This window comes from Scardinius erythrophthalmus (genome assembly GCF_964197995.2).
Source record: "Scardinius erythrophthalmus genome assembly, chromosome: 22".
NCBI classification, from domain to species: Eukaryota; Metazoa; Chordata; class Actinopteri; order Cypriniformes; family Leuciscidae; genus Scardinius; species Scardinius erythrophthalmus.
This window is the reverse complement of record NC_138242.1, coordinates 19,071,634-19,098,271: the sequence shown is the minus strand read 5'-3', so window position 1 is coordinate 19,098,271 and position 26,638 is coordinate 19,071,634. Positions and strand designations below refer to the sequence as shown.

Genomic DNA, 26,638 nt, shown 5'->3' with positions numbered 1-26,638 from the left:
CATAAGCTGGGCTGATCTTAACGGTGTGACGCCACTTCATCTTGTTTATTTCCCCTGTTGTAAAACCTCTCAATCTCTGGGTCAGTGATTTAGCAGGGCTGGGTCTGTTGTGAGACTTTGCCTCTCTTGATTTACATAAGTTACACAGAAGAAGAAAAAAAAAAATGTAGCAGATACTTTAGCATTTACATCTAAACTTGACTGCGATATGTGTCTGAAACAGAATCCTGATTTTATCACTCAAGAGATGTATTTATTGATCATATTAGCCCTCCTGCTGACTATAGAAACAGCTGTCTGTACACAAGAAGCCCTAGAGAGAACGATGTGGGAAATGCTATTAATAACCCAGCTAAACCCAATCCTGCTGGTCACATGTTCTGATGCACCAACCCTCGGTCACTCTTGCCTCTAAAATGTGGCATCTCGAACGTCACAACATGTAAACAATGACCAGCAAAATGCATATCCTCTGCAAAACAACACACAGCAGACATGCCGCTTAATATAACCCTGACCCAATGCTTGTCACTTCACATGAGCTCCGGTATGATGCTTAGTTAGATTCCTATAAGTCGCCTGTTAGGTTTGCTTTTTCTCTTAAATATGTAAGTTCATTTTATTTAGAAGACCTGGATGAATCTTTTTTTGGCTCTTGCTTTTGTTTGTTTTCCCTATAGAATAATTGCTAGTTCTGCACTATTGTTAACACCTGTAAGTGTTGTTTATAATACTGTATGTAATGCATAACCTGTTGTCGTTGTTACATCTGCTTTATGTTGTACCATTTTAAAATGATAAGTGTGATTATTTTATTTCAAACCTGATTTGTTTGCTCTCGCAGATACCCTACGGAAGTGTTTGGACGCTTCTGTAACCCTAGACCAGCCTGCAGCACCATCTGTGAAGTGAAGCGGTACTCATCCCTGAACTGATCCTGTCTGAATGCCCTCCAGCATGGTGGACTACATGTGAAGCAGCAGTGTTCTGGAGCAGAACGGGGAGAAGAGAGGATTTATCTGACACGAGCAGACCGGCACAGAGACAATGTCATCCAACAGGGGCCAGAACACCCACGGGCTCAAACAGATTGGGCTGGACCAGATCTGGGATGACCTGAGAGCAGGAATACAGCAGGTCTATACACGCCAGAGCATGGCTAAGTCACGCTACATGGAACTCTATACGTATCTTACCAGGCACAGCGGGATGAATGGGGATTAATGGGGGCAGCAGCTGTGGCCAGCACACTGAAAGTCTTTGTCTTGTTAGGTGTGGTACAATGTGTGTGAATTTTGCACTTGAAATGAGAATAAGTACAGCAACTTTTTCTCACTCTTTTGGTAAGTTCTAAAGGTGGAATTTATAGGTTTAGCTCAGGCCCTTAAGATGCAGTCATACTTACCATTGTTCGGAAAAGTTTTGTGGGCGAAATAGTCATGATGAGTGGAATAGCCACAATATCGGGAGTTTCGTTTGAGGGCAAAAGAGTTCCCTGTGCAGATTTCTCTCTTGGTCAAGGAGAGCCGCGAGATTAATTGTTAAAAGATTGTGATCTCGATTCAAACATCCACACAATCTCATTCCTAAATGACAACAATTCACCTGTATCAGAATCACATTGGAACATTCAGATCTGCGTTGGCGCCTCCGCTGACCCAGAGAGAGCAAAACCGCTTGACAATCTTTTCAACCACACAGTGGGGAAGGGTGTTTTCAGAGCGCTGAATTTCCCTTCCCAATAGACCAGGGCCCTTAGAATCTCCCGTTGTGGTGCCCCCGAACTTAAGTGTTCACACTACGAGTCAACATGGCGACGGTAAAAATGTGGGATTAATAATCCTTTTTTAATATTAGAGAAGATGAAATCATTGAGTGTAAAACACTATTTCAAATTAACTTCATCACGATTTTAAAAAGTTTTTGGATATATACACAAGTCTATTCTTTTAATAACAGTGGAATTATGATATATATGTTGAGTAAAATGTAAATCAAAAAACAATGTAAAATCAAAGTACATGGCGTTATTACTTTTATTTGGCTTTTTTTGTAATGCCATGCCAACGAGTGTTCCATTCTAGAGCTCTTCAGAGCAGTTTGTGTCTGGGAAATTAAAACTTACACCACTTTCAAATTAGCAGTTTTGCATTTCACCCACTAGTGCCACATCAGACACAGAGGCGTAATTGCTCTGAGTTTCATCTGCCACCCACAGATGTCATTCTCTACATCTTCAGTAATGTCTTTTATTTGTCTGCGTTTGGCCCTGTGTGCACACAGAAAACTTTCTGCAGTTTTTGCAGGTTTCTTTAGCGCTGCTGAGAATCTGAGTCTCAGCATGCAGGTTTATAGTATCAAAGTGCTGGATCTCACGGTTAGTGATAAAGGTGTGAAACTTAGCACCCAGAAAAACAAACACGCACACACACAAACACAATTGTTCTGGTAATCACTGTTTATGTGGTCACGACCTTTAAGCTAATGAGACAACAGCTTGCAATAAATGCACACCCTTGTAGAGGACTTTTAATATCGTTGACTTATTTCTGTCCAAGATGCATAAAAGCTTCTCTAGACGGCTTCTTGCGTGTCAGAGTAGAACATGTCTAGGAAAGTCTATTAAAACAAAAGTTTTCTCAAGGGCTTGAGCACTGAGACTGAAGGTACTGTCTCATTCTTGTTTAATATTGAGAGGTGACCTTTGGATTTGAAACAGGCTGTTTTAAGCTTCTTGGAAATAGTACAAGTCCCTTTAAAAGGTTTATTCTTTGTTTCCCCAATTATAATTTTATGCATGATTATTTTAAAGAGGACATATGGTACTATTTTAAAAGGTTAAAACAAACTAAAACAATAAACCTTATTTTGTTTATTGGGTGTACCAGAAGAGGTTGCCTGCTTTAATATAAAACCGAGCGGCAACCTTCCGGTCTCTTGAATCCAACACGGAAGTGACTTAAACTGCGATTCACCGACTGGCCGCTAGGACAGGCTCCAAAAGAGAGTCAGTCCCATAAACCCCCATGTTAATACGCCCAAATTTACAGCAGATTTTTTTTTTACAGCCTGGTACAAAAAGTGGTTTGGGATTTTTTTTAGTCTATGTGTAAAACACATTTTTCTCAATTCCCATTGCATCTGTTTTCAGAAGGTTGTGCTGTCACGTTGAAACACACTGCGACATGATGATGACACTACAATTCACAGAGGCCTCGGCCTCTTTCTTTGCGTTTCTATGCCTTTGGGTGGGCATTATGTTAATACATTTAAAATTGTGAAATGGATGCTTGCAGAAGTAATATCTGGACTAATATCTGATCAAGGTGTTTTAGGCAGATCTGGAGCAGTGTTCGTTGTTAGATAGAATTGATTCCTTATGTGGGAGACTATGAGCTTTGAACTGAAGATCTAACGCATGCACAAACAGATACATTACACACTAAAGGAATAAGGAAAACATTAAAAAGCATCATATGGCACCACAAACTGTTCTGGAATAAGTGTTTTTTTTTTTTTTTTTCACTGTTCCATGCTAAGCGAACTGTTTATTCTCGTGCTTTTCGTATTAGATTCAGACGTGTTCGAGAAATATTAATCACAGAAGTAAACTCTAGGTGTGTAAGAGACACCTATCTGGCACTGTTAATCCACAGTATGTATTCATTTTCATGTATTCAAAGACAAAGCAACTTGGAAGCTGACATTGAAAGCATCATCATTATGAAGTGGCATCCTGTCAGTGTAAAGATTGTTGTAATATTGTTTTTTGATCTGTCTGTCATCGTTTCCTCATTTACTATCTAAAGACTTTAACCTACTGTTCAGACATGTGTATAACTACTGTACCAGCGTGCACCAGTCCAACCAGGCCAGGGGTGCTGGCATCCCCCCCTCCAAACCCTCCAAGAAAACTCCCACACCTGGTGGGGCTCAGTTTGTCGGACTAGAACTCTACAAAAGACTGAAAGAGTTTCTGAGGAGCTACCTTACAAACCTTCTCAAGGTAATAGCCTACACTGTGTGTGTTGTCCGGGATGCATGGTACATTAGGGATCATATTGATGTTGGTCAATTCTAGAAAAACAGATAACATGAAGGCTTCTCTAATTTGAACACTATACTTATCTCTGTATGCCTTGTCACAAAAATATTAAACCGTATAGTAAACTCTATTGTAGTGTTTTTATGCCTAATTTTCCTTGAAGAATGTTGGATTTCTTTTTATTTATTTTTTAATGACAGATAATGTATATTTACATTAACTACTGGCAGTATAACGGATAGCAGTGTGAGTTGTCAGTTCTCCAGATATCTTCCTGACTTCTCCTGTTTCCCTCCTCCATCTGTGTGTCTGGCAGGATGGAGAGGACCTGATGGATGAGAGCGTTCTGAAGTTCTACACACAGCAGTGGGAGGACTATCGCTTCTCCAGTAAAGTATTAAACGGGATCTGTGCTTACCTCAACAGACACTGGGTGCGCCGAGAGTGTGATGAGGGACGGAAAGGAATTTATGAAATCTACTCTGTAAGAGAAACAGCACACGCCCCTTCCTGTTTGACATTTACACACATTGTGTTCATAAGACTTGGAGTAATGACTACACTACATTGTAGTTAGCTATATTTATTGCTCATAATAGTCAATATATGCATACCTGTGATCACACATCATCTGTATCTTTAATTAACAATCACCTCGAGACTTTGTGAGAGATTTGATTACAGAACTTCTCTTGACTTGTCTAACTTGTCAGAACTTCTCTTGTCACTTGACTAATGGGCTTGACTTGTTGGCACTAAATCTTGCATTTCTTGGTCTTGTGCATGTATTTCTATGCCTTGAAAACCTAAAGGTTTGGTTTACTGTGATGTATTCCAGTGATTTAAACTTATTACCTAGGTAGGCTAAACTTACTGTTCAGCCCTGAACTATAATGAAATAATTGTCTTGGACAATGTATTATAATTCAGATGTTTTACTTAGAATTTTTTTATATTATTATTATTATTAATTATTAGTAATAGTATAAAACAAAATTACTTATTAAATATAGTCTTTTATAGTGCAGTTGTAATAAAAATGGTAACTTTCTTAAAGCAGTAGTCATCTCATGCCTCATTGCAGTAAGAAACAGTAACAAAAAAATGATGTCTCTTTAACAGCTTGCTTTGGTCACTTGGAGAGAGTGTTTATTTAGACCTCTTAACAAGCAGGTGAGTCATTTGTTTATATTCTTCATTTATTGGTAATGTTTAATAGTGTGTGTGTCTAAATGAGTATGTATATTGTGGTAGATTTTTTCCCTAAAACCTAACTATCTGGGGTGTCTCCAAATGGACACCCAACTCTGTACCTGGGTCTCGTCTCCTGGCGACGTCCCCACTTGGGTACTTGGGTCTCGTCTCCTGGCGACGTCCCCACCTGATATCTGAGTCTCGTCTCCTGGCGACGTCCCCACCTGATATCTGAGTCTCGTCTCCTGGCGACGTCCTCACTTGGATATCTTACCTAGTCTAACTTGTTCCCCTAACTAATTAGTTTTCTAAACTAGCTTCCTACCTAAACTAGCTTCCTGCGCAGGAATCAATCGACAAAACCTGGTAATGCCCTTTAAATGCTTTAATCACGGCCAGGAGATCTTCCCGAGCAGTTCTCAGGGAATCTCTCCCAAGAAGCAAGGCCGGAGGATCTCAGACAAATTCCATTGAGAATCCCACCGTAAAACACATATACAACAGTTTTTATAGAATCGGGGTATGGCATAAATGTCAGGCTGCATTACATAATTTCCCCATTATTTGATTGGTTCTTCATATGCAAACCCCTCTGTTACTAGGTAAAGCAAACTTTGATCTTAATTATGACTTCATCTGTTAATCACAAGATTCTAATAGACTGTCTAGTTTCATTTCCCGAACTATGTTATTTTTACATACATACATACGCACACAGTCAAAGTTTTCCATTGGTTTTGTCATAGTACATCCTGTTCAAATTGTTAGATGTTAAAGTTATAAGGTTAGATGTTAGAAACATGGTTAGTTTAATTTACAGTTTAAAATTTCCACGACAATATTTATATACCCCTGTGTTTTATTTTATATAGGTGACAAACGCTGTGTTAAAACTCATTGAGAAGGAGAGACATGGTGAGACTATTAACACCAGACTCATCAGTGGAGTGGTGCAGTCCTATGGTGAGTGTGGCAGCGCTACATCTGTCCTGTTGTCTCTCACAAAACTTGAGCCAGATGTCCTGTAAGGATATTTTTAAATCTTGTGCGAGTCATGTACAGTATGTGGAATAATCCCAGTGTTGTCTGGAGTTTTGAAGCATTATGTTGCAAATTTGGTTTGTCTTTTCCAGTCGAGTTGGGCTTGAATGAGGATGATGCATTTGTGAAGGGGCCGACATTATCAGTTTACAAGGAGTACTTTGAGACACAGTTTTTGGCAGACACCGAGCGCTTCTATACACGGGAAAGCACAGAGTTCCTCCAGCAAAACCCTGTTACTGAATACATGAAAAAGGTAAGCTAGTGACAATATCATGTGTGAATGAGTTAAATATATATATATATATATATATATATATATATATATATATATATATAATGCTAGTTGCAGGGGATTTTAATAGGAAATTTGTTTGACTACATATTTAAGCGTACCTTTCTTCTAGTGTTAAAACTAAGATCACGTGTGTTCATGTGTGCAGGCAGAGGCACGGTTACTGGAGGAGCAGCGGCGGGTACAGGTGTATCTCCACGAAAGCACACAAGACGAGCTGGCTCGCAAGTGTGAGCAGGTCCTCATCGAGAAACACCTGGAGATCTTTCACACGGAGTTCCAGAACCTTCTAGATGCAGATAAGAATGAAGGTCAGCCAGTGCTGCATTGTCACCTTTATTCGGAGGAAATGCATGTTCTGACATTTCATTTTGAAAAAGCGAACATTTAAAATGACACACTTAGTTTGACAGTTAATACACTTTGTTTATAATTGCAGATCTCGGTCGGATGTACAACCTTGTTTCCCGGATCACAGACGGATTGGGCGAGCTCAAGAAACTCTTGGAGTCCCACATTCATAATCAAGGACTGGCAGCCATCGAGAAATGTGGAGATTCAGCACTCAATGTAAGTCCTGGTGTTGCAGCATAAAGACACAGTGATGGTGTGGACAATGCTTCCGGTCTTCAGCTGCAACTATGGAGAATAATTCCAAATTTGATTGATTTGAACTGATTAATTGATTTCCTGAAAATGTGCCAAACCTGTTGGAAGCACAGCTGAACCTGAATTCCCTGAAGTCAGGGCCTCACTATACCTCAAGCATAGCAGATCTATTCTTACCATGACAATAGTTTTTTGTCTAGCTAGGCTTTTGTAGTTCAGAGATGTGACTCAACCTTTGCTTTATGTGAGCCCCAGGGTCTTTGTTCATGTTTTCCAGTAACTCAGTTCTTTTTAACAACTTAATTTGATCACAGTTTGAACTTGTTTTCCAGGATCCTAAAATCTACGTGCAAACGATCTTGGATGTTCACAAGAAATACAATGCCCTCGTCATGTCTGCGTTCAATAATGATGCTGGGTTTGTGGCGGCACTCGATAAGGTTTGTGATCTACAGTACTGTACAAAAGTCTTAGGCACGTTGGTATTTTCAGCAAAAATAATGGTTTTACGGCAGTTATTTATATATTTTGCTATAGTTTGCCAGTAGGAAATATCAGTTTACATTTCCAAACAATTCCTTTTGCCATTAATTGTAATAATCCAGTTAGAATTTTATATGCACAAGGAGTCTGACAACAGCCGGAGCTTCACACGATCTGAACTCACCATCATTGAGTCTGTCTGTGATTACATGAAGAAACAGAAAAAAATTGAGACAGACTAAATCCAGAAGAATTGCGGCAACGTCTCCAAGATGCTTGAAGGAAGCTGCCTGAAAAACTATGTGCAAGTGTACCTGGACAAAAGCTGTTTTAAACGCAAAGGGTGGTCACACCAAATATTGATTTGATTTAGTTAATAGAAGTTAATTGATCAAATCTATTTATGACATTAGTTTTGAAAGCATCCTCACTTTCCAGCATTTTTACAAGTGCCTAAAGCCTTTCACAGTACTGTAGGTTTCCTCTGGATTTAGTCTGTCTCCGTGTTTTTCTGTTTCTTCATGTAATCACAGACAGACTCGACGATAGACTTGAGATGAGATCTGCGTGTGGATCATACCGGCTGTTGTCAGACTCCTTGTGCATACAAAAATCTCACTGGATGGCAAAAGGAATGTTGGAAATGTTAACTGAAATTTCCTTCTGACAAAAAAAAAAAAAGATATGAATAATTGGCTAAAAAGTTTTTTTTTTTTTTTTTTTTTTTGAGCTGTAGAGTTTATTTACAGCTCTGGTGTAACTTTCACTCTGTGATCTGTGCTGCTCTTCAGGCCTGCGGAAGATTTATTAATAATAATGCAGTAACAAAGATGGCACAGTCCTCCAGCAAATCCCCTGAGCTTCTGGCCAGATACTGTGACTCCTTACTGAAGAAGAGGTGAATTCTCTCATTCGTGTTCATGTCATACATTTGTCAGCCAGAAATGACAATGAAATCCAGTGAAAGTCTGTTCCATTATTGCAAACACATCAGTTTATTTTTTAGTATTTGAGGCTTGACTCTTTGAATGCAGTATTCTAGCAGACTTATTACAAAAAGCTTGCTTCTTTAGGATTGACAAAATATCTCAAGAAAAAAAACTACATTAGCAAGGTTCTATGTGTGAAACTCTATGCAGGTGTGTACATACCACAGATGATTTAACTGAGTGTGTGTTTCGTTTAGTTCAAAGAATCCAGAGGAGGCTGAGCTTGAAGATACTCTCAACCAAGTGGTGAGTTTCCCTGTCCTCCACGGAAATAAAGTGCATTAAGGATCTGGACTTGGAGCAAACATCAATACCTGGTTTCACAGACAAGTCTTAAGCCTAGTCCCAAACTAAAATGCAAGTTTGAGCTGTTCTAACTGAAAGCAACTTGCACTGACATACTTAAAATATGTCACTGCCATTTTTTTATCTTATTATGCACACCATTAATGCTTTTTTTTTCTAAGGCAGATTTATAGAAGCTACTTAAATGTCCTAATTTAACTAAGGCCTAATCCTGGCTTAATGTAAGCTCTGTCTGTGAAACCAGGTGTTTGAGTGAGAATAGTGTTTTCCCTTTTAATATTTCTAGATTTTAATCGGTTAATTAAATTTGAATTGAATTCTTAAAACTTAAAAAATAAAATAAATCTTTTAAAACGTAATAAAATTCATTCATACCAATTCTTTACAACAGAACATTGAATTGTTTTTGTCAAATAAAGTGCTGCACAACAGGTTTTTTTATTTTATTATTATTATATATTGTAATTTATTTCTCTCATAATTTCTTTGTTATACCAAATGTTTATTATGACGATCTATAGTGAAGAATTTTTGATTTTGTGTTCTATTTGATGATAGTTTTCTTTCTTTTTTTAAATTCTGAAATGCTGGTAAAGTGAACTTTCAGCGCAGCGCTGGAGATGACGTTCATGTGTAGTGTGTGAGACGCTGAAAACACTATGAGCATCACGTGTGCTTGAGTGTGTGGTAGATGCAGAACATGGCGGCGACTTTTCACGGTGTAATAATCGCAGAGACTAGTCTATCTCTCAATTCTAATTTAATCAATTGTACCGCCCTTATTTTGATATATTAATTAAAAACCTACCAAATTCCGTAACATTCCATATACAGAACTTTCCATGTTTATGTTTGAATTCTAAAGTACTCTATGTTCTGCATTACAAAAAACCGAAGTACAATGTATGCAGCAAATGTTTAGTATTTGTTCTGTGTGCACCGTCCAGTTATCATCTTAGAAATTAATTGATCAATCAAATTTATTTTTATTTTTACATTGTGCATAATCCAAATTCATGCAAAAACATTTGTCTGATCAAATAACGAGTCAAGGAAGAGATCATGGTTGATTTAATGCTTTCGTTCGTTACACTGGAAATGGTAGAGTGCATTGCATGCTCTTTGTTGTGTATGTGTTTTAAGTATACATCAAAATTTGCAAACTGTGCAGAGTATGCATACTGTATGGTAGTATGCACAAATTGCTGAATCTAAGTCAATAGGGTATATGTCGAACGCCGCATTACGAAACCGGAAAACAGAACGCATCGCTTCCGGTTCAGGTCTTTTGTATGTGCTTCATGCATTTTTTTACTGTTTTACTCAAGATAACTTAAAAGGAGCGAGCAAAGATGATCATAACCAATGTCCCTCGCATGTGAAGATCGATATTTAAAAGTAAAAAAAAAAAAAAAATCTTCACACTAACGTTTAGATATTTAAATAGAATAAAAAGCTAATAACAAAGTGAGATAGGTAGGTTAGCTGATTACCTTAAAATTCCATAGATATCAGATAGATAGGCATCAGTTCATACGGCTGTTCATACGGCTGTTAACACTTTCTATGACAAGCGGATGCGATGAGACCAGGTTTCCGGTTTCGTCATGCGACGTTCGACATATACCCTATTCATGTGACTGACAAGATTCTCCAACATCCTTTCTCATCAGATGGTGGTTTTCAAGTATATTGAGGATAAAGACGTGTTCCAGAAGTTCTATGCCAAGATGCTGGCCAAAAGACTGGTGCACCAGAACAGTGCCAGCGACGACGCCGAGGCCAGTATGATCTCCAAACTGAAGGTCTGTGCACTTGTTTAGTGAAGATGCTTTTCCTTCTAGGGCTGGGTATTGGGTAATATGGGACACATATTTGATGATCCGATTCAATTTCGATTTACAAGCTTTCAATACCACTTTATTTACGAAAAATATTGACCTGCAATCCAGTAAGGGAAGCACCATGTTGACTCAAGACCGGAAGTTGTTCTGTGAATGCGCTTTGGATTCAATTATTTTGTGCCAAAACAGTATTTATTGTTTGATTTTCATAATAAAATTGACAGATTTTGAGAGTTGAGACTTGTTAATTTCAAAAGTAACAAAGATAATTGCGATTTACTGAATGGGAGGCGTGCTACAAAGTTTTCATTCATCAACTGAAGGCAACATAGACTAAAAGATGGATTCTTAGGATTTCTGAATCGATATCAGTTTTTTTGAGAGGAGTTTTTTCTGCCCACCCTCAGCAAGCATGTGGTTTCGAGTACACCTCCAAACTCCAGCGCATGTTCCAGGACATCGGTGTCAGCAAAGACTTGAATGAGCAATTCAAAAAGCACCTTTCCAACTCGGAGCCTTTGGACTGTAAGTGCTCAACACTCTGGCTTTACATCGATTCCTCATGCTTGTTTGTGTTCGGAGTGTTTTTATAATATAACCTGCATGTTATTACTGATGAATAAAAATGCAAATGAAAGACTCCGGCTCCATCTGTCTCGCAGTGGATTTCTGTATCCAGGTTCTGAGCTCTGGCTCATGGCCGTTCCAGCAGTCTTGCACATTCGCTTTACCATCTGAGGTGAGACGCTCAGACGCTTAACCCTGTCATTTTCGAAGCCCTTCACACCCTTCCACGAGCTGAGAACAATGTGTTATTACACTTCCATTTGACGATAGTTTTTCGACGGCTTTGTTTTTCACAGTTGGAGCGGAGTTACCAAAGATTTACAGCTTTTTATGGAAGCAGACACAGCGGCCGGAAGTTGACGTGGCTTTACCATCTATCCAAAGGAGAGCTGGTCACCAACTGCTTCAAGAACAGATACACTCTGCAGGTTTGTTCCTTCTTCATGGCTGTATCATGCCAGACTCATTAAGAAGGTTGTAGGACTCGTGTCAGACGCATGTGTTTATGTGGCGTGTGTCCGCAGGCCTCCACCTTCCAGATGGCCATCCTGCTCCAGTTCAACACAGAGAACAGCTACACCGTCCAGCAACTGGCTGACAGCACACAGATCAAAACAGTGAGTGCAGGGCCATTGCTTTATATCTCTTCACAAGTCACGTATATCAATAAATATACTTTGGTTTCCATTACATATTAAATTCATACTTTGAACAAAAAGAAACCTAGCAGAAACAGTCAGTAATCATATTTATGTTAAGTCCCACTGGTTTAAATTTTATTTACAAAAATATAAATTTTCAATCCACTTGAATTATCCATTCAACCAGTCTAAATATTCCTCAAAACACTGTAAAAGTAAAGTGATTTTATACAATGTTTGTATGACATAATAAAGTTTTTAAAATGTAATCTTTTTTTTTTTGCATTTCACAGGATATTTTGATTCAGGTCTTACAAATCCTCTTGAAATCAAAGTTGCTGGTAAGTGTTGACAACTGGTTGCTTATAGCAGTGTTTCTCAACCCAAAAGTGGAGTGTGTAGTCAAAGAAACAACAAAAAAAGCAATGCCACGTTTTGTTGTTTTTCATGCAAGACTTTTATTTTGACAGCCATGTATGAAAGCTGTTGACTTTTCTGTCAGTTGTAGTTTAATGCTTGATTCCTAAATATTTGGGTTAGGCTTAATTATCATTGGAAAATGGGGGTCCCACGGACAAACCAGTTGAGAACCACTGACTTGCAGGATCCTTACTGAACTGTCTGCTGTATATATATATATATATATATATACACTTTTTTTTTTGCCGTTTTGTGATTTCTGTTAGAAATGTTTAAATGTCTTTATTTTAATTAAACTACATATTTAAAATGCAATTATGAAATGTAAATATGATTTAGACTTAGAATTATTTATTTTAATATATATATTTATTTATTTTTGTAGGTGTTGGAGGATGAGAATGCAAACGTTGATGAAATGGATTTCAAGCCTGATACATTAATCAAACTTTTCCTGGGCTATAAGAAGTAAATGCCTTCCTTCAGCATTTTCTTACAGCTTCATGTTTGATCCGCATAGTATGAACTAATTGACTTAACATTTGAACACTGTGTTAGTATACATACTTATATTTTTAAATATTATGTTATGTTGCACATTTGTCTATCTACACTGTCACTGTGCGCAGTAAAAAGTTACGGGTGAATATCAATGTGCCAATGAAGACAGAGCAGAAACAAGAGCAGGAGACGACACATAAGAACATCGAGGAAGACAGGAAGCTCCTCATACAGGTATTAAAAATAAACTAACAAACCCTTGAAGTTCTAATCAAACTTTCTTTTGATTCTACATGTTGTTTTGTGTTCTTGTGTTCTTGTGTGCAGGCAGCTATCGTGAGAATCATGAAGATGAGGAAACTTTTAAAGCACCAGCAGCTTTTGGCGGAAGTGCTGAACCAACTTTCCTCTCGCTTCAAACCTCGTGTTCCTGTCATCAAGGTAACGGGACTGCAGCACCCTGCAATTCTGACTGCTTATGAAACATTCCTTAGAAATATTAAAATCTGTCTTTTTTTCAGAAATGCATTGACATTTTGATAGAGAAGGAATACCTGGAACGTGTGGATGGGGAAAAAGACACTTACAGTTACTTGGCATAAAAATGTCCTCTGGAGTTTGATATTTGTCTGATGTTTTGAGGAACATCAGTGGGCACAGAGGATTCTCAAGACCTTGTTGCCAAGTAGGACAATTTGACACTGGACTTTTCCCTTTAAACCCAGACTGCTAAAGCGGCCAGTCTTTGTCTTTAAGCTGCTCAGGATTGCCATTTACTTTTTAATGTGTAAATACTGGACATTGAACTATACTCATAGTGGGACCCAGAGTCAGGGTTGCATGCTATTGCCTATCATTGTGAAAGGACAAAACGCTGATTAATTTAATTGTAATTCCAATGACTTTTGGAAAACTGACAGATTGGTTTCAGACAGAGATACCTATAACTAAGAGGATATTGTTCAGCAGCACTCTGACTATAATCATGTCTGGCTGGCTGGTTAAAGTTGCATTAATCATGTCTGGCTGGCTGGTTAAAGTTGCATTATTATCAGCCATGAGAACATTTGTATAGTGCAGTTCATTTTATAAATGTCATGAATAAACTTAATTTTTCTTTATGCTTTCTCATTGCTAGGTCTTGTTCATCCTTTGTTCTATAGGCTGAGCTAAATTTCTCACCTGTAATGCTTGAACAGTACAGCAAAAACAATTGTTTTCAATGTTTATTTCATCACGTTTAACAAGTCCCTGTAAACAATTAAACAGCACCTTGTAATTGGAGGCAAAAGCATGGAGATGGAGTGGTCAAAACCCCTCAGGGAAGAAGAGTATAAAACAAGAGTGGCTCGACAGATTCAAAGGAGAAATATGAATTTAAAGAGAGCTAAACCAATCTTTCTAGCTCCTAAGAAATAACTCCTTAATATTCACTAGACAAATCACAGCAATAAAACGATAGCCATCAATAAATTATAAAAACTTGTTTACACAAAATAAATAGGGACATTAAACTTCTGGAGTCAAGCCTGGTATTATTGCTTTGATTTTACAGTATCCCACGTTCAGAAAAAAAAAAGAAAAGTGATTGTTTTTTCACGTAACCCGGGACAAAAACAGCACCTTAATTTATCTCCTTACATTTAGTGATGTCTAAAGTACATAGCTGCAACTGTGTCTGGATAAACCTTAGAAAACATGTACAGTGAGGAATGAAGCGTTACCTGATTCCAACTCCATTTGAAACCTTTGTTCATGCATACAACAATTTAAGTACACCATTCGACAACATTTTAAGAAATCTAATTCAAGAAACTATTCAGTGTTCTTTAAACATGTGAAGGCACCGCAAAAATATGATACTGAGTCTACCCTCCTTTCCTGACGCACCATGTTGTTTAATCTTCACAGCAACAGCGCATTGGCACCAGAAAATGCATGTAATGTACCTCTGCAGCAAGATTCTGGAGAGATCTACATGCAAAACAGTGACAGTGGCTTTGGTTTGCACAAAGAACAAACTTTAAAACTGAGCTGGGGATTGTGTGGTATAAATAGGTTTTGCATTACAAACATACAGCCGGTTTGAATGTGAAATTTGGTCCGAAGATATTGTCAAAATAACTTAAGGAAAAGAAAAAAATCCAAATACAAAACAATGGCCATAATAAAATGGCTCTCTAATAAAACCAGCTGTAAACAAGACAGAATGTTCAAGTTACTATCAGAAAGTGTATCCCAGAGTAAACCTGTTGGTCAAGTGAAAGAAAGAAAGAAAGAAAAGAAAGGAAAGAAAGGAAATCTTTCAAATATTACTGTTAAAACCTTTTCAATTAGATGTCCTTGTCCTATAAAACTGTATCTAACTGTACTGGAAATGCATGTGGAGAGAGAATTCCTGAAGAGTTAAGGCATTTGTTCAAGGAGGTAGATGGCTTCATGGAATTTCCGATTCACGTTCAATACCCACGTATTTCAGAGCGTCGGCTTGACTGTATCTAAAAGGGATGTGAAAACATTAGGGGCGATTTTAGAAATTGCACTATCACGTGCTTTTTTTTTTTTTTTTTTTTTTTTTTTTTTACCTGTAGTCAAAGAACAGTTCCTCTCCAGTCTGTATGGCTCTCTTAGCAAATATGCCAATCCTGTGATCCCCATTAACCATCATCACTGGGGAGAGAGAGGAACACACCATGATGTCACAACTTACACTCTACATCATCTTAGCATAATATCGAGTGATTTACCTTTTGCATAGCAATTGGGGTTCACAGAGTGGTTGGCAAACCTGATCTTGTTTCCTTTCCTAGTTGCATCAACAACAAAGTCTGTGGGTGAAAAGGTGGCAGGTTGTCAGCCAGTGAGGGGGATGTGAACAGCCAATGTTTGTGAGGAGGAGGATGTTAGTTACCATTGTTAAGGTTAAACAGGAAGCTGCACATGTATTTGTCATAGACCTTGCCTCTGCGATCCGCTTCATCCTGGGAGATGATCTAGCAGGGAAAAATAGAAACGTATCATGTTAGAAGGCAACGCATCACTCTGCGTGATGAACTCTGACATATGGGAAAGAAAAAAACACATATACACGTAAACATCTCACCTCCCCACAGTACTCGGAGATGAACTCATTCTTCTGAACCGGCTCTTTGATGAAGATTCCCCATCCGGCCACATCAGACGGAGCCAGTAGCAAGTGCTAAAACACCCAGAATAAATAAAGAAAAGTGAGTGTATCAACTAAAGTCGAGCAACAGAATATAAACTGTTTATATTTGAGGATAGTGACACTAATCTTCATCCCAATGTGTCAGAATAAAACGCACCTTTTTGGCTCCTCTCTGGATGCTACAGTTCTTGCAGGAGACGTTTTTACTGTCCCAGTGTTCAGCTGCCCCACAGGTGAGGCACAGGTCTGGGTCACACTCTCGTACGGCCAGGTAACAGGGGCACTGCTTGGTGTTACACTGTGCCTTACAACGGCAACCTGGAAACCGGTTCTGACCTGCAGAGACAGAAAAATAACTCCTGACTCCAGACATGAAAGATGGCTGTTATAAAAGGAACGCTTCATGAGAACACACAATACCTTTACCTTAGTTTTAAAAGCTATATATTTACATTCAGTGCCAATCATTCAAACTCAAGAGCTCTGCTGAAAAACAACTGATTTAAAAAGTAGGTCAAAATGAAATGCTTCAACTTAGAATAAGAAACCTTTACTACACTGTATTTTCTCTTTCTAATCCCAAACCACAGATTATTTTCCAGTGTTTCCATGTAAACCGGATGTAACAATGTGCATGCTTGAGCTGGATAAATGGTGTCGGTCTGTGTGTGTTAGGGATGCTCCGATCAGGATTTTTGCAGCCGATACCGACTACCGATCTCGTCATCATGATTGGCCGATCCCAATCATACAAGCTTTACATAAGTGATATGCGAGCTCTCTGTTGACTGCTACACCTAACTTCTTTTTTTCCAGATAAAGTAATACCACAGAGGTTGTCTTGGTTATATTATTTACATTATTTTTGTAATTGTTGTTTTAATAAAGAATCGAATAAGAAAGCATAACAAATATTAATTTTACGATGAAATTTGAATAGGCCTTAAAAACAGAGCTTCTGCAAAACACTATCCATATTAGGATACTTTGTATTATTAAAAAGCCTACAAGACTTTAAAACTGAACATAATTGCAGGCTGTCAATCAATGCAGTTACATTGTAAGATCAGCAGGTGGTGGCAATGGACTGTCTTTATGAGCGAGTCATGGGTAAACCTTCATTCAGCTACTACGCTTAAATTCATGAATGAAACAAGGTGCTGAAATTAACTTTGAGCGCCACTTTACAAGGTTTAATCGACGGGCAATGCATCACCAGGAAAACGCTGAAGCTGATGTTTCACTTCATACAGATCAATGGTATTGATTCAATGCTTTGAACAGCGCTGACTCCAGTCATGGAAAAATCCCCTTAAATGTAGACAACGTGATCCTACGACAAAGATCCCGCTTTCTTCTTCTGACAACTGATGGCAAACTGATTTTTTTCACAAATATATGACTTAACCTGAATGAGGACAGACGCGGTTAACCACGCGCTCAGTTTCCCTGTCACTGTCTGCTCTCTGTGTGTGTGTGTGTGCGTGCGTGCGTGCGTGCGTGCGTGCGTGCGTGCGTGCGTGCGTGCGTGCGTGCGTGCGTGCGTGCGTGCGTGCGTGCGTGCGTGCGTGCGTGCGTGCGTGCGTGCGTGCGTGCGTGCGTGCGTGCGTGCGTGCGTGCGTGCGTGCGTGCGTGCGTGCGTGCGTGCGTGCGTGCGTGTGTGTGTGTCTCAGACACCTAGAGCAAATGACAGAGGTGTGATGTTTCTTTAGAACGACATGTGACTGCGACACTAAAGTTTGACATCACATTGTGTTTAAAGTCATCAACTTGGGATCGGTTCGTGAGATCGGCCAAATTTAGTGACTACCAATCGATGCCGATCGGAGCAGCCCTAGTGTGTGTATACTCACATTCCGAGCTACACTGGCAGAACTTCTCACAGAAGTTTTGGGCGGTGACACAAGGGCAAGAACTGTCACACGGCTGGCGCGGATGATCACATGGCTGGTAGTTGTACACATGATTGGAGGAGCCATCTGAGAGCATAAATTTCACATAACAATGCATACTTGCATTCTTACTAAATTTTCACAATAGTGAGCGCACAATCTTGCCATCTAAATGTACGAGCTGGCCTTTCACAGTAAAGAGACAAACCTTTCTTTAGTTGAATTTTCCGACAATGAGTGGCCCACAACCTAGAAGAGCCCAAGAAAGACAGCAACAGAAACAACAGGGTTTTTACGTGATTTAAATGCACCAATGATATTGGAAATACTGAAAGTGAAACACAAAATGAAGGGTAGTCAGACTCTTACAAGTATCATCACTTTATAGACATACCTGTGTTTCCTCTTCTTCTTCCTTTGAGGAGTGTTTTCATCTACCGCTGGTGCACGTGCAATGATGCTAGATTCTTTTACCCTGAATTCATAAACCTGACAAGTCCCAAAACAGGAACAACTCTTAAAACAAGAATTCAAAGCACTGTTCTTTTAATTACTGTTTGTGGTAATGTGTAATTACCAGCTCCTTAAAATAATTCCACAGCAATTGTGTAGTTGATTAGCATTAAACAGTATTATTAACACTGCAATATAAAATGTGACATCAAAAACCCGTCTTCTCAGGTGCACATACCTGTCTACAAGTCTTTGTGCCAATGAGTCTGGCGATAGCGCAGAAGTTGTCATAGTAAGTGCCGATGAGCACTCTGAAGAGAGAGGCCTCAGCGCCACTCCAGTCCACGTTCTCAGGAGGCTCTGAGCTCAACTTCAACTTCACTGGAGTCTGACAGCGAGAGTTTGCCTCTGTACAACAATAACAAAAGATAAATGATTAAATGGAAATAAAATATAATCTGAACAGAATAACAAAAAAAAATTCAATCAAATGAATACAATTTCATGGCTCCAAAACAAATCTAAAATCAATTGTGGCATTACTGATTATGTGACGTTATTAGCATGATGGTTGACAACACCCAATCAAATAAATACCTGAGGAGCTTGTGGTCTCATCCTTTTTGTCATCATCGTCTTTATCATTACAATCGTTTCCATCTGCCCCTCCTTCTCGGTCGCTGTCTGTGTCTTTAGTCTCAGTGTTAACCGTCGGGGTGCTGGGTCTGCTGTTCGGGAGTCTTCCTCTCCGTCTGCCTACGGTGCGCTTAGAAGGGGTCTTGGCACGCTCAGCAACCACCCCTGGTGGGTATTCCCCAACCATGCCATCCTGAGGAGAGAGGTATGTCATTGCGAGGGTTAATCAGAGTAAAAAAGTGTAAACACTTTCACTATGAAACTATGACTGCAATTGCAATTTAGAACCAACTCAAACCACACATACTTAAAGGTACACTATGTAACTGTTTTTGTTCAAAATGAACAATTTAACAGTCAACATCATCAATCCGTCTTCCAAAAAGTATTTTTGTCTTACCCTGATTCATTATGGTAAGCATATTATAAGTGTTTATATTTTAGACCTGTCTGAATGATTTTCACAGGAAGCCGCGTAAATACGTCACTCACCCGTGCATGTCTTGTCATATCCGTAAATAGAGAAAAGTGGCTTCGGCTAATTTGGCGCATGTATGGTGTGGGAGTGGCATAGGTTAGTTGTCACAACGAGCGAGAAAGGGTAACATGGAGCATGCTAAATCTCGGACCCGAACCGAGGAGAGACTGCTGGCAAAAAGACAGCATGACGGAGCTTGTAATAAAAGAGAATCAACATTGGCTTGGCTTTTCAGAGATGGCCAGAACTGAGTGATTTGAAATGTCGTAAAATGCTTTGCGCAGAGATGTCGTTATTATTACTCAATGGGTAAGGTATTTTATTTAACAGATAAATTGCCATATGTAGCTCTCAAACAGAATTTATTGTGAAGCATTATCTATACATACAACCGGCACATCCGGGAACTTAACTGTCAATTTCGTAACCGCCCCTTTTTAGGGGAAAACAAGCCAGACTTCCCATAGACTTCAATACAAAATAGCGGCACAAAACAACGTCCGTACACAGCCGGCAGACGTGTATAACTTCAGAAATCACTTAGATGAAATATGTCGAGTAATTATATGTCCACCCTGCCTTCCATAGAGCGTGAACGATACATTTATAAACTTAATTTGGGCAACTTAAAAACATATCCCGTTTCATTCTACCAGCGTCAAATTGGTCTAACAACCCCACCCAGTGGGATACCCGGACATTTACTCGTACCTCATCGAGTCACCAGGTAGCCAGTGAATGATTTTACTACGGTTTTAAGAAGTAAACATCTTTAAATGTATAATATTGTGTCTTTATATTTAGAGTAGCTACTGAGTGCACTTTTCTGTCCAGCTATACAACTAGCCTGATTTAGCTTCCGATAGCATCATCCGTAATTCATGATATTTCCATAACAGCAAGATATTGATGATGATGGCAGGCAGAGATGGGCATAAATACATGGAAATGTATTTAAAATAAAAAAAAAAATACAAAATACTGTGTGGAAAAAAATTATTAAATACAAATACATAATAGGGGTAGCCTACTGTGTGAAAAAAAATGTTTAAATACAAATTACATGTTTGTAAGGGTTAGTACACGTCCTCAATCCGTTACTGTGTATGGCGCTCGCCGGATTGTTTTCCCCTAAAAGTGGGCGTGAACCTTTTCAGAGACGTTCTATGACGCTACGCCGGTTGTATGTATGGTGAAGACTGAAGAGTCATAATCATCCACGCAGTCACGCAGAGCCAAAGCACAACCAAAACAATGTTCTTCTGCAAAATGCATGCAGTTTTGTTTTTTTAACCACAAGATGGCCAAGTTACATAGTGTACCTTTAATCCAGGCTTCCGGGTTAACAATATCTTTCATACACATGCAGAGTTTACTAAGTGGAGAAATGCACTTGCCTGAACCATATACATATAGCAATAAATGCCACAAGGTTTGCTGTCCACCAGATTCTCCATGTTCTTACGCTTGTATGTGTTTGGAGTTGCATGAAAAGCTGTAAATCAAAAGAGGAATGCATTTAAAAAAAAGAAGACATATTTGCACAGAAAAAGGGCTAATCTGATTTTAAAGGTCCAAAGACAGCATTTGCTTCATTGCTTACGGTGAAGGAAACAGTCATATTTGAAGCAACGCCTGCAGAAGAGTGTATGGAAGGAGTGCAGACTCTGCTCTCTTTGCACTGATTTTGCATTTGGTCCGTCGATGTTGGGGGTGCATTCAGGAGGAAGAGCCCCTGGGAGTTGCTGCTCCGTGAGTTCTTTATATCTGCAAAAAGATATAGTATCTCAAATTAAAATTATCACAAACCATCATACTTTGATAAAAAAAAAAATAATAATAATAATAATGTGAGATGGATGAAATCTAAATATTAATCTTATTATTTAAAAAAAATACATTTTGAAAGCAAGCTTCACATTATTTGCCCTTTAAAATTTATCAATCATGCGAAACGTTTCCTTGCAGAGGAGTTGTTTCCTGACATACTTTTCCTTGAGTTCTTCAGTTGAACCTTTATCAGGAAACATGGAAGAAATGGCTTCAAAGATTTTATCAGCGGGAAACTTTTTTGACCCGTCATTGTTGTGACCTGTTGCATAAAATAAGAAAGCAGAGTTAATTAAAGAATGAATTGTATAATAAAACGAGATACTATAAAATGTAGCATCATGTAATAAAATGCCTGTTTATTGTCAGCACTAAAGGGCATGTTATAGACTTGTTTAAAAAAAACTGCATTGAACAGGAAAAATATCTGCTGTCCCAAAAATATATATAAATGCTACAATGCTAATAAATTTAACAATGTTACTGTGCACTTCAATAAATCTTTGAGAGCATGTTTAAAAAAATAATAAAAGTGTGAATTTTTTTTTAACTTCTTAAAATCTGTATCAAAACAGATTCTAAGAAGACTTTTTTTAACATATTTTACTCTAAAAATCATTTAAATTCTCTTACTCTCAGAAATCAGTAGGTCATGGTGAGAGTCTTCAGCGTCATCTTTTCCATCACAGAGGTCCATCTTCTCAAACTTGCAATCATGCTGATCCTCCTCTTCATCATCTTCCTCATTATCACTGTACTGATTAAGTGCGTTCACTAGCTCCACAAAGATCTCATCATTTATGAAGCCACACTCTACACACAAAGCAAAACATAGGGCAAGAAATCAATACCCTTTTTCAAGCGAACTCGGTCTATTATAGGGATTAGAGATGCACCGATTACAATTTTCTGGGCCGATTCCGATTTTTCATTAAGTTTGACCTGCCGATACCGATTTTAGCCGATTCTGATTTCATTTTTTCTAACCACTTTACAGCACACACAAATATTTATTTTATATAATTTCTGTAATAAAACATTTTACAATTTGCATAGTTCACACACATCTAAAGTGCAGTGTTGTGGAAGAACCATTTCCTTTTCGCATTCAATATCCAATAATTATATATATATATATATATATATACATACATGTATTTAGCAAACGAAACGTCTGTATGAAAACAGGGAATGGCAATAAAATAATATATAAATAAAAAATAAAATAATATAGCCTTGCAGTATTAAGATATTTCTCAAAGCGCACACACACACACACACAGGCCTATTGCAATCACTTGTACAAACTGAATAATAAAACAAGTTTAAATGGGTACATTTTCTATAAATATTAGTCTTTGTTTTCTTTTCTGACATAGCCTGCTCCAGTTCTTGTTAAAACACGCAAATTCTGTGCATTTTGGGCACTTTTTTTGTGAAACCCTATTAGGCTATTTTCCATCAAAAGTGTGCTTTCCCTTTAATTGAGCGTGAGCAGTGCAGCAAATAGACTCGACGCCGAAACACGCGCTTCACTGCTCGCGACGCTCCTGCTTGATGCTCACGCGCTGCTCCTGCTTCCGTTGTGAATGCACTCAATGATTAACATGCACGCCGAAAAAAAATACGCGCTTGCGGTCTGAACGGACGTAATTCACGAGGTTTTCTACATGTGCTCCATGTGCACGTGTGATGCTGATGTTGCGCGATGTTAATCATGCGGCGCCCGAGTGCATTTGCCCGGCATAAAATCGGCATTTGTTAGACTGACCGGCCGGTCGCCGGTTACGGCCGATCACGTGAAAATCGGCCAATTCCGGTCACCAGCCGATCAATCGGTGCATCTCTAATAGGGATTTTTGCAACTGTGTAAATGTTAGCTCTGCTTAAGCAGATAACTGTGACTCAATTCTTAAAGGGATAGTTTCCCCCAAAATGAAAGTTGTCACGATTAAGTCATCTATGTTGTACTAAAACTTTATGCTCTTTTTTTTTTGTGGAACCTTTTAATAGCTTTCCACTCTGTTTTAGTGAAGTATTACTTTAAAAGACAAAACCCACCAAATTATTTAAATATGGAAAAGAAAAAGAAAAACTGATCCCTAACCTCTATCTCCGTGAACTTTTCCATCATAATTTTTAATAAGTTCTTCAATGAAGGTGCCATCTTGATCAAGGATTTCATCACCCATGTAAGGGATGTTGTGCAATACTGTCTCATCTTCAACCTTAAACAGAATACAAGATTAAAAGCCTGTATTTTAATACTTTGATTTCTGCTAATACACAAGGAATTTGGTTTTACCATAAAGTTTTGCTGGAGTGGAGACCATGAGTACATGACAGGCACAGAGGCCACAGCGTTCAGCGTTTTGAGAGGAATGACTTGTCTGGAGAACTCTGAGAAGCCACTGTCAACAGTGCACTGCAAAAAGATTCAGTCGTGTTAGATCTCAATGACAGTCACTATTTATAACACACCTTTATGTTTTTGAAAGGTAACATTAAAAAGTCATTTACTAAGACATTTGCAGAGTAATGATCAATTTACTATAAACACCATTTACTTCGAAAGACCAAAAACACATGGCAAAACACAAAAAGAAATGAGACAGACAGAAAGAAAAAATAAATGACATTGAGGAAAATGGCAAAAGCATGAGTGGCATTAAAAACACACTTCGGGAGAATCTGAATTAGAGAATTTGTTCTAACCTCTCTGGTCCCACGCAAGGAGCTCACGGGTGTCATAATATGAACAGGTTGTATCCGTCTCAGTTTCCATTCCTGGTTCAATATGTCTGTACGCTCCAATATCTTCTGTCTGTTGGAGCTGAACATGCTCTGTACAGTAAGAAAATAAATGTTAATGTGAGGACCTCCAGTAGAAAGGCAGACGACATTGTTTCCAACATTGTGATTATGTTATACAAAATAACAGTGCATTTGCACTGTCCACATCACGTGACACCTAAATGCATGACCAACACCAGACTATACAAGCAGCTTAATCTCTGCTGTATAAGCCCATGGATCACCTTGACCTCGTCTGCCCTCCTGAAACGTTTGAGCTGCCGCAGTCGCATATACTCAGACTTCACTCGCCGCCTCCAGCAAACAGGGCCCTTCTCCGATTTCCTCCCGGTTAATCCCATGGCTTCCCTATAGACATACAGTATGGTTTTAGATTTCATTGTAGGCACACTAAAGAAACATACAACATGGAGGTATACCATGTATAGAAGTAAAACACACACACAGTTTTCATATGCAATGAAGCGACAGATCAATTCTCTTGCCACATGGCTTGAAAGTTATTACATGTAATATTTACTTAACATCTCAATTGTTTCTCTTTGACAGCAATAAGAATAAAAAATGTCATAAGAAATCTCAACAACGTCTCAGCCTGTGCTCAGATTTGCTGGGATAAAAGACTGCAATCAAGCCAGATTTCAAAATGAACTCAAAGATTTCTCATCAATTTTTCCAAGAAATTATCCAAGTAATAGATCTTAGGGTAGCGGGATATTTATTTTTTTGCCATTAATGTAAAAGAGGTTGTGAGGGATATAAGAACAGTGTGTTCAATGTTATTTATAAAACATACTTAGTAGTGACTGCCCAGCTGATAAAAACAAGACTAAGGTCTATGCTGAACCAAATTAGTTATGGTTATGTACTGTATATCAATGGAATTATTAGTGTCTCCTAATTTATTTGTCATAAAGCATTTTGGGAGATGGTTTAAACTTAACTGAAACATACCTAAGAGCTCCTTAAAGCCTCCTGAGCTATGAAAGAACATCATTTTCCTCTGAGAACCACTGAGCAAAACCACCTCTATTACTGTAGAGATTATCTAACATGCTGCGAATACGTAGGCTGAAAATGTAACCGAGCAGCTGAGCCATGTGGTGGCGTGCAAGACAGTGACAAAGTGCCACTTGTAACTTCACAAGTTTTCCCAGTCTTCTCCGCAACACCACAAAAATCACATACTAAATCTAAATGGAATAAGATGAGAAATTTGGGGCAATAGCCCTTATCATCCATGAATAAACATCATATGAAACGTCCTGCAATTGCATTAGGGTACACCTTTATTTCCAAAGCTGGGATTTGTTATCCCGGGTGTTGGTGTGACAGGTGTATGCTCTCAATAGCGCCCCTGCTGGTGTAATAAACATACTGAAGTGACGTCTACTTGAAAACTGAAACAAAACCATATAGCACGTTTCAAGGAATGTTTTCTCACAAAACTTAACGAAATCAGTAGGTCTTGTTATAACAATTAAGAAATGACACGGATGAGCTAATAAAAAGCTTACAATTGCGATGCTAAAGGAATAGTTCAACCAATATTGATAAATCTGTCTTCATTTACTCACCCTCATGGTCTTCTGAACCTGTGTGACTTTTTTTCTTCTGAGTTACACACATACAGATGTTAAGCAGAATGACAGTCTTAGTCACCATTCACTTCCATTGCATCTGTTTCCCCATACAATGAAAGTGAATGGTGACTACATACCCCTTCTGTTTCCTTCCACGGAAGAAAGCAAGTCACACGGGTTTGGGACAAAGTGAGTGTTAGTAAATGATGACAGATTTTTCATTTTTTTACTGAATTATCCCTTAAACTTCATTATGACTTGACAGTAGAGTATAACATGCACAATTTGTATACTAACTGTCTGTAATCAAACCTAACACGACTGTTGGCCTTGCAATGTTTCAATTCAAAGTTCTTTAAAGTCGCTAACTGGTTAACGTTAGCTGGGCTGTCTTAACCAGAAACTAAATGTGATTTCACAAACACTGAGACAACTGTCTCTTAACTGTTTTCTTCTAGAGCCTACCTGAAGGAGGAGACCAGTCCACATCCAAACAAACGACTTTTCCCGTCAGTCTGTCGGCGCCGTCCCTAAGTGAAGATGAGCGGTTAACTGAGCTAGCTAACTAAGCTAGCTCGCGGTAAAGGGTCCTTTCACCTCCGCGCGTCCGCGTTACCAATACCGGCGAGCCTCGATAAACAAAAGACAGCCGTTTAATTCGCCTTTAGCTCTTCTAGCATCTATTTCGTCAGGCGTCTTTCCCTCTCTTTAGTGTGACAGGCTGTAAACGAATTTGAAATGTATGTAAATTTTTAATATTTCCGTTTCTGTAAGTATTCAAACCCGCTCAGTGTGTCGTTTATACTCAGAATTCGCCGCCCACCTCGCGCACTGCAGAATCAACGAGC

General features: G+C 38.7%; 2 protein-coding genes across 3 annotated transcripts in view; one reads left to right on the top strand and one right to left on the bottom strand.

Annotated features, from left to right (window-relative positions):
* Positions 1-14,061, top strand: part of cul1b (cullin 1b) — a 16,194-nt gene extending 2,133 nt beyond the window's left edge. The window contains exons 2-22 of the mRNA XM_081353096.1: positions 845-1,187; positions 3,829-4,006; positions 4,362-4,529; positions 5,168-5,218; positions 6,112-6,202; positions 6,373-6,536; positions 6,724-6,886; positions 7,015-7,145; positions 7,517-7,624; positions 8,459-8,565; positions 8,854-8,902; positions 10,636-10,767; positions 11,214-11,331; positions 11,469-11,545; positions 11,670-11,801; positions 11,898-11,990; positions 12,308-12,355; positions 12,820-12,902; positions 13,064-13,169; positions 13,263-13,376; positions 13,457-14,061. Of these exons, the coding sequence (XP_081209222.1) occupies positions 1,048-1,187; positions 3,829-4,006; positions 4,362-4,529; positions 5,168-5,218; positions 6,112-6,202; positions 6,373-6,536; positions 6,724-6,886; positions 7,015-7,145; positions 7,517-7,624; positions 8,459-8,565; positions 8,854-8,902; positions 10,636-10,767; positions 11,214-11,331; positions 11,469-11,545; positions 11,670-11,801; positions 11,898-11,990; positions 12,308-12,355; positions 12,820-12,902; positions 13,064-13,169; positions 13,263-13,376; positions 13,457-13,537 (2,334 nt within the window). The 5' untranslated portion in view covers positions 845-1,047 and the 3' untranslated portion in view covers positions 13,538-14,061. The remainder of the gene's footprint in view (positions 1-844; positions 1,188-3,828; positions 4,007-4,361; positions 4,530-5,167; positions 5,219-6,111; positions 6,203-6,372; positions 6,537-6,723; positions 6,887-7,014; positions 7,146-7,516; positions 7,625-8,458; positions 8,566-8,853; positions 8,903-10,635; positions 10,768-11,213; positions 11,332-11,468; positions 11,546-11,669; positions 11,802-11,897; positions 11,991-12,307; positions 12,356-12,819; positions 12,903-13,063; positions 13,170-13,262; positions 13,377-13,456) is intronic.
* Positions 13,986-26,638, bottom strand: ezh2 (enhancer of zeste 2 polycomb repressive complex 2 subunit). Of its 2 annotated transcripts, XM_081353097.1 has the most exons (20): positions 26,256-26,631; positions 24,432-24,555; positions 24,109-24,237; positions 23,699-23,818; positions 23,501-23,621; positions 22,027-22,206; positions 21,553-21,655; positions 21,167-21,330; positions 20,961-21,058; positions 19,047-19,278; positions 18,688-18,857; positions 18,391-18,485; positions 18,205-18,245; positions 17,958-18,083; positions 16,262-16,440; positions 16,039-16,134; positions 15,847-15,928; positions 15,683-15,763; positions 15,521-15,605; positions 13,986-15,433 (listed from the first exon to the last, which is right to left on the bottom strand). In XM_081353097.1, the coding sequence occupies exons 2-20, from the start codon at positions 24,546-24,548 to the stop codon at positions 15,373-15,375; spliced, it is 2,280 nt and encodes a 759-aa protein (XP_081209223.1). In that variant the 5' UTR covers positions 24,549-24,555; positions 26,256-26,631; the 3' UTR covers positions 13,986-15,372. The 2 variants fall into 2 exon arrangements, with proteins under 2 accessions (XP_081209223.1, XP_081209224.1); XM_081353098.1 differs by lacking the exon at positions 17,958-18,083 and having other exon boundaries at positions 14,144-15,433; positions 26,256-26,638.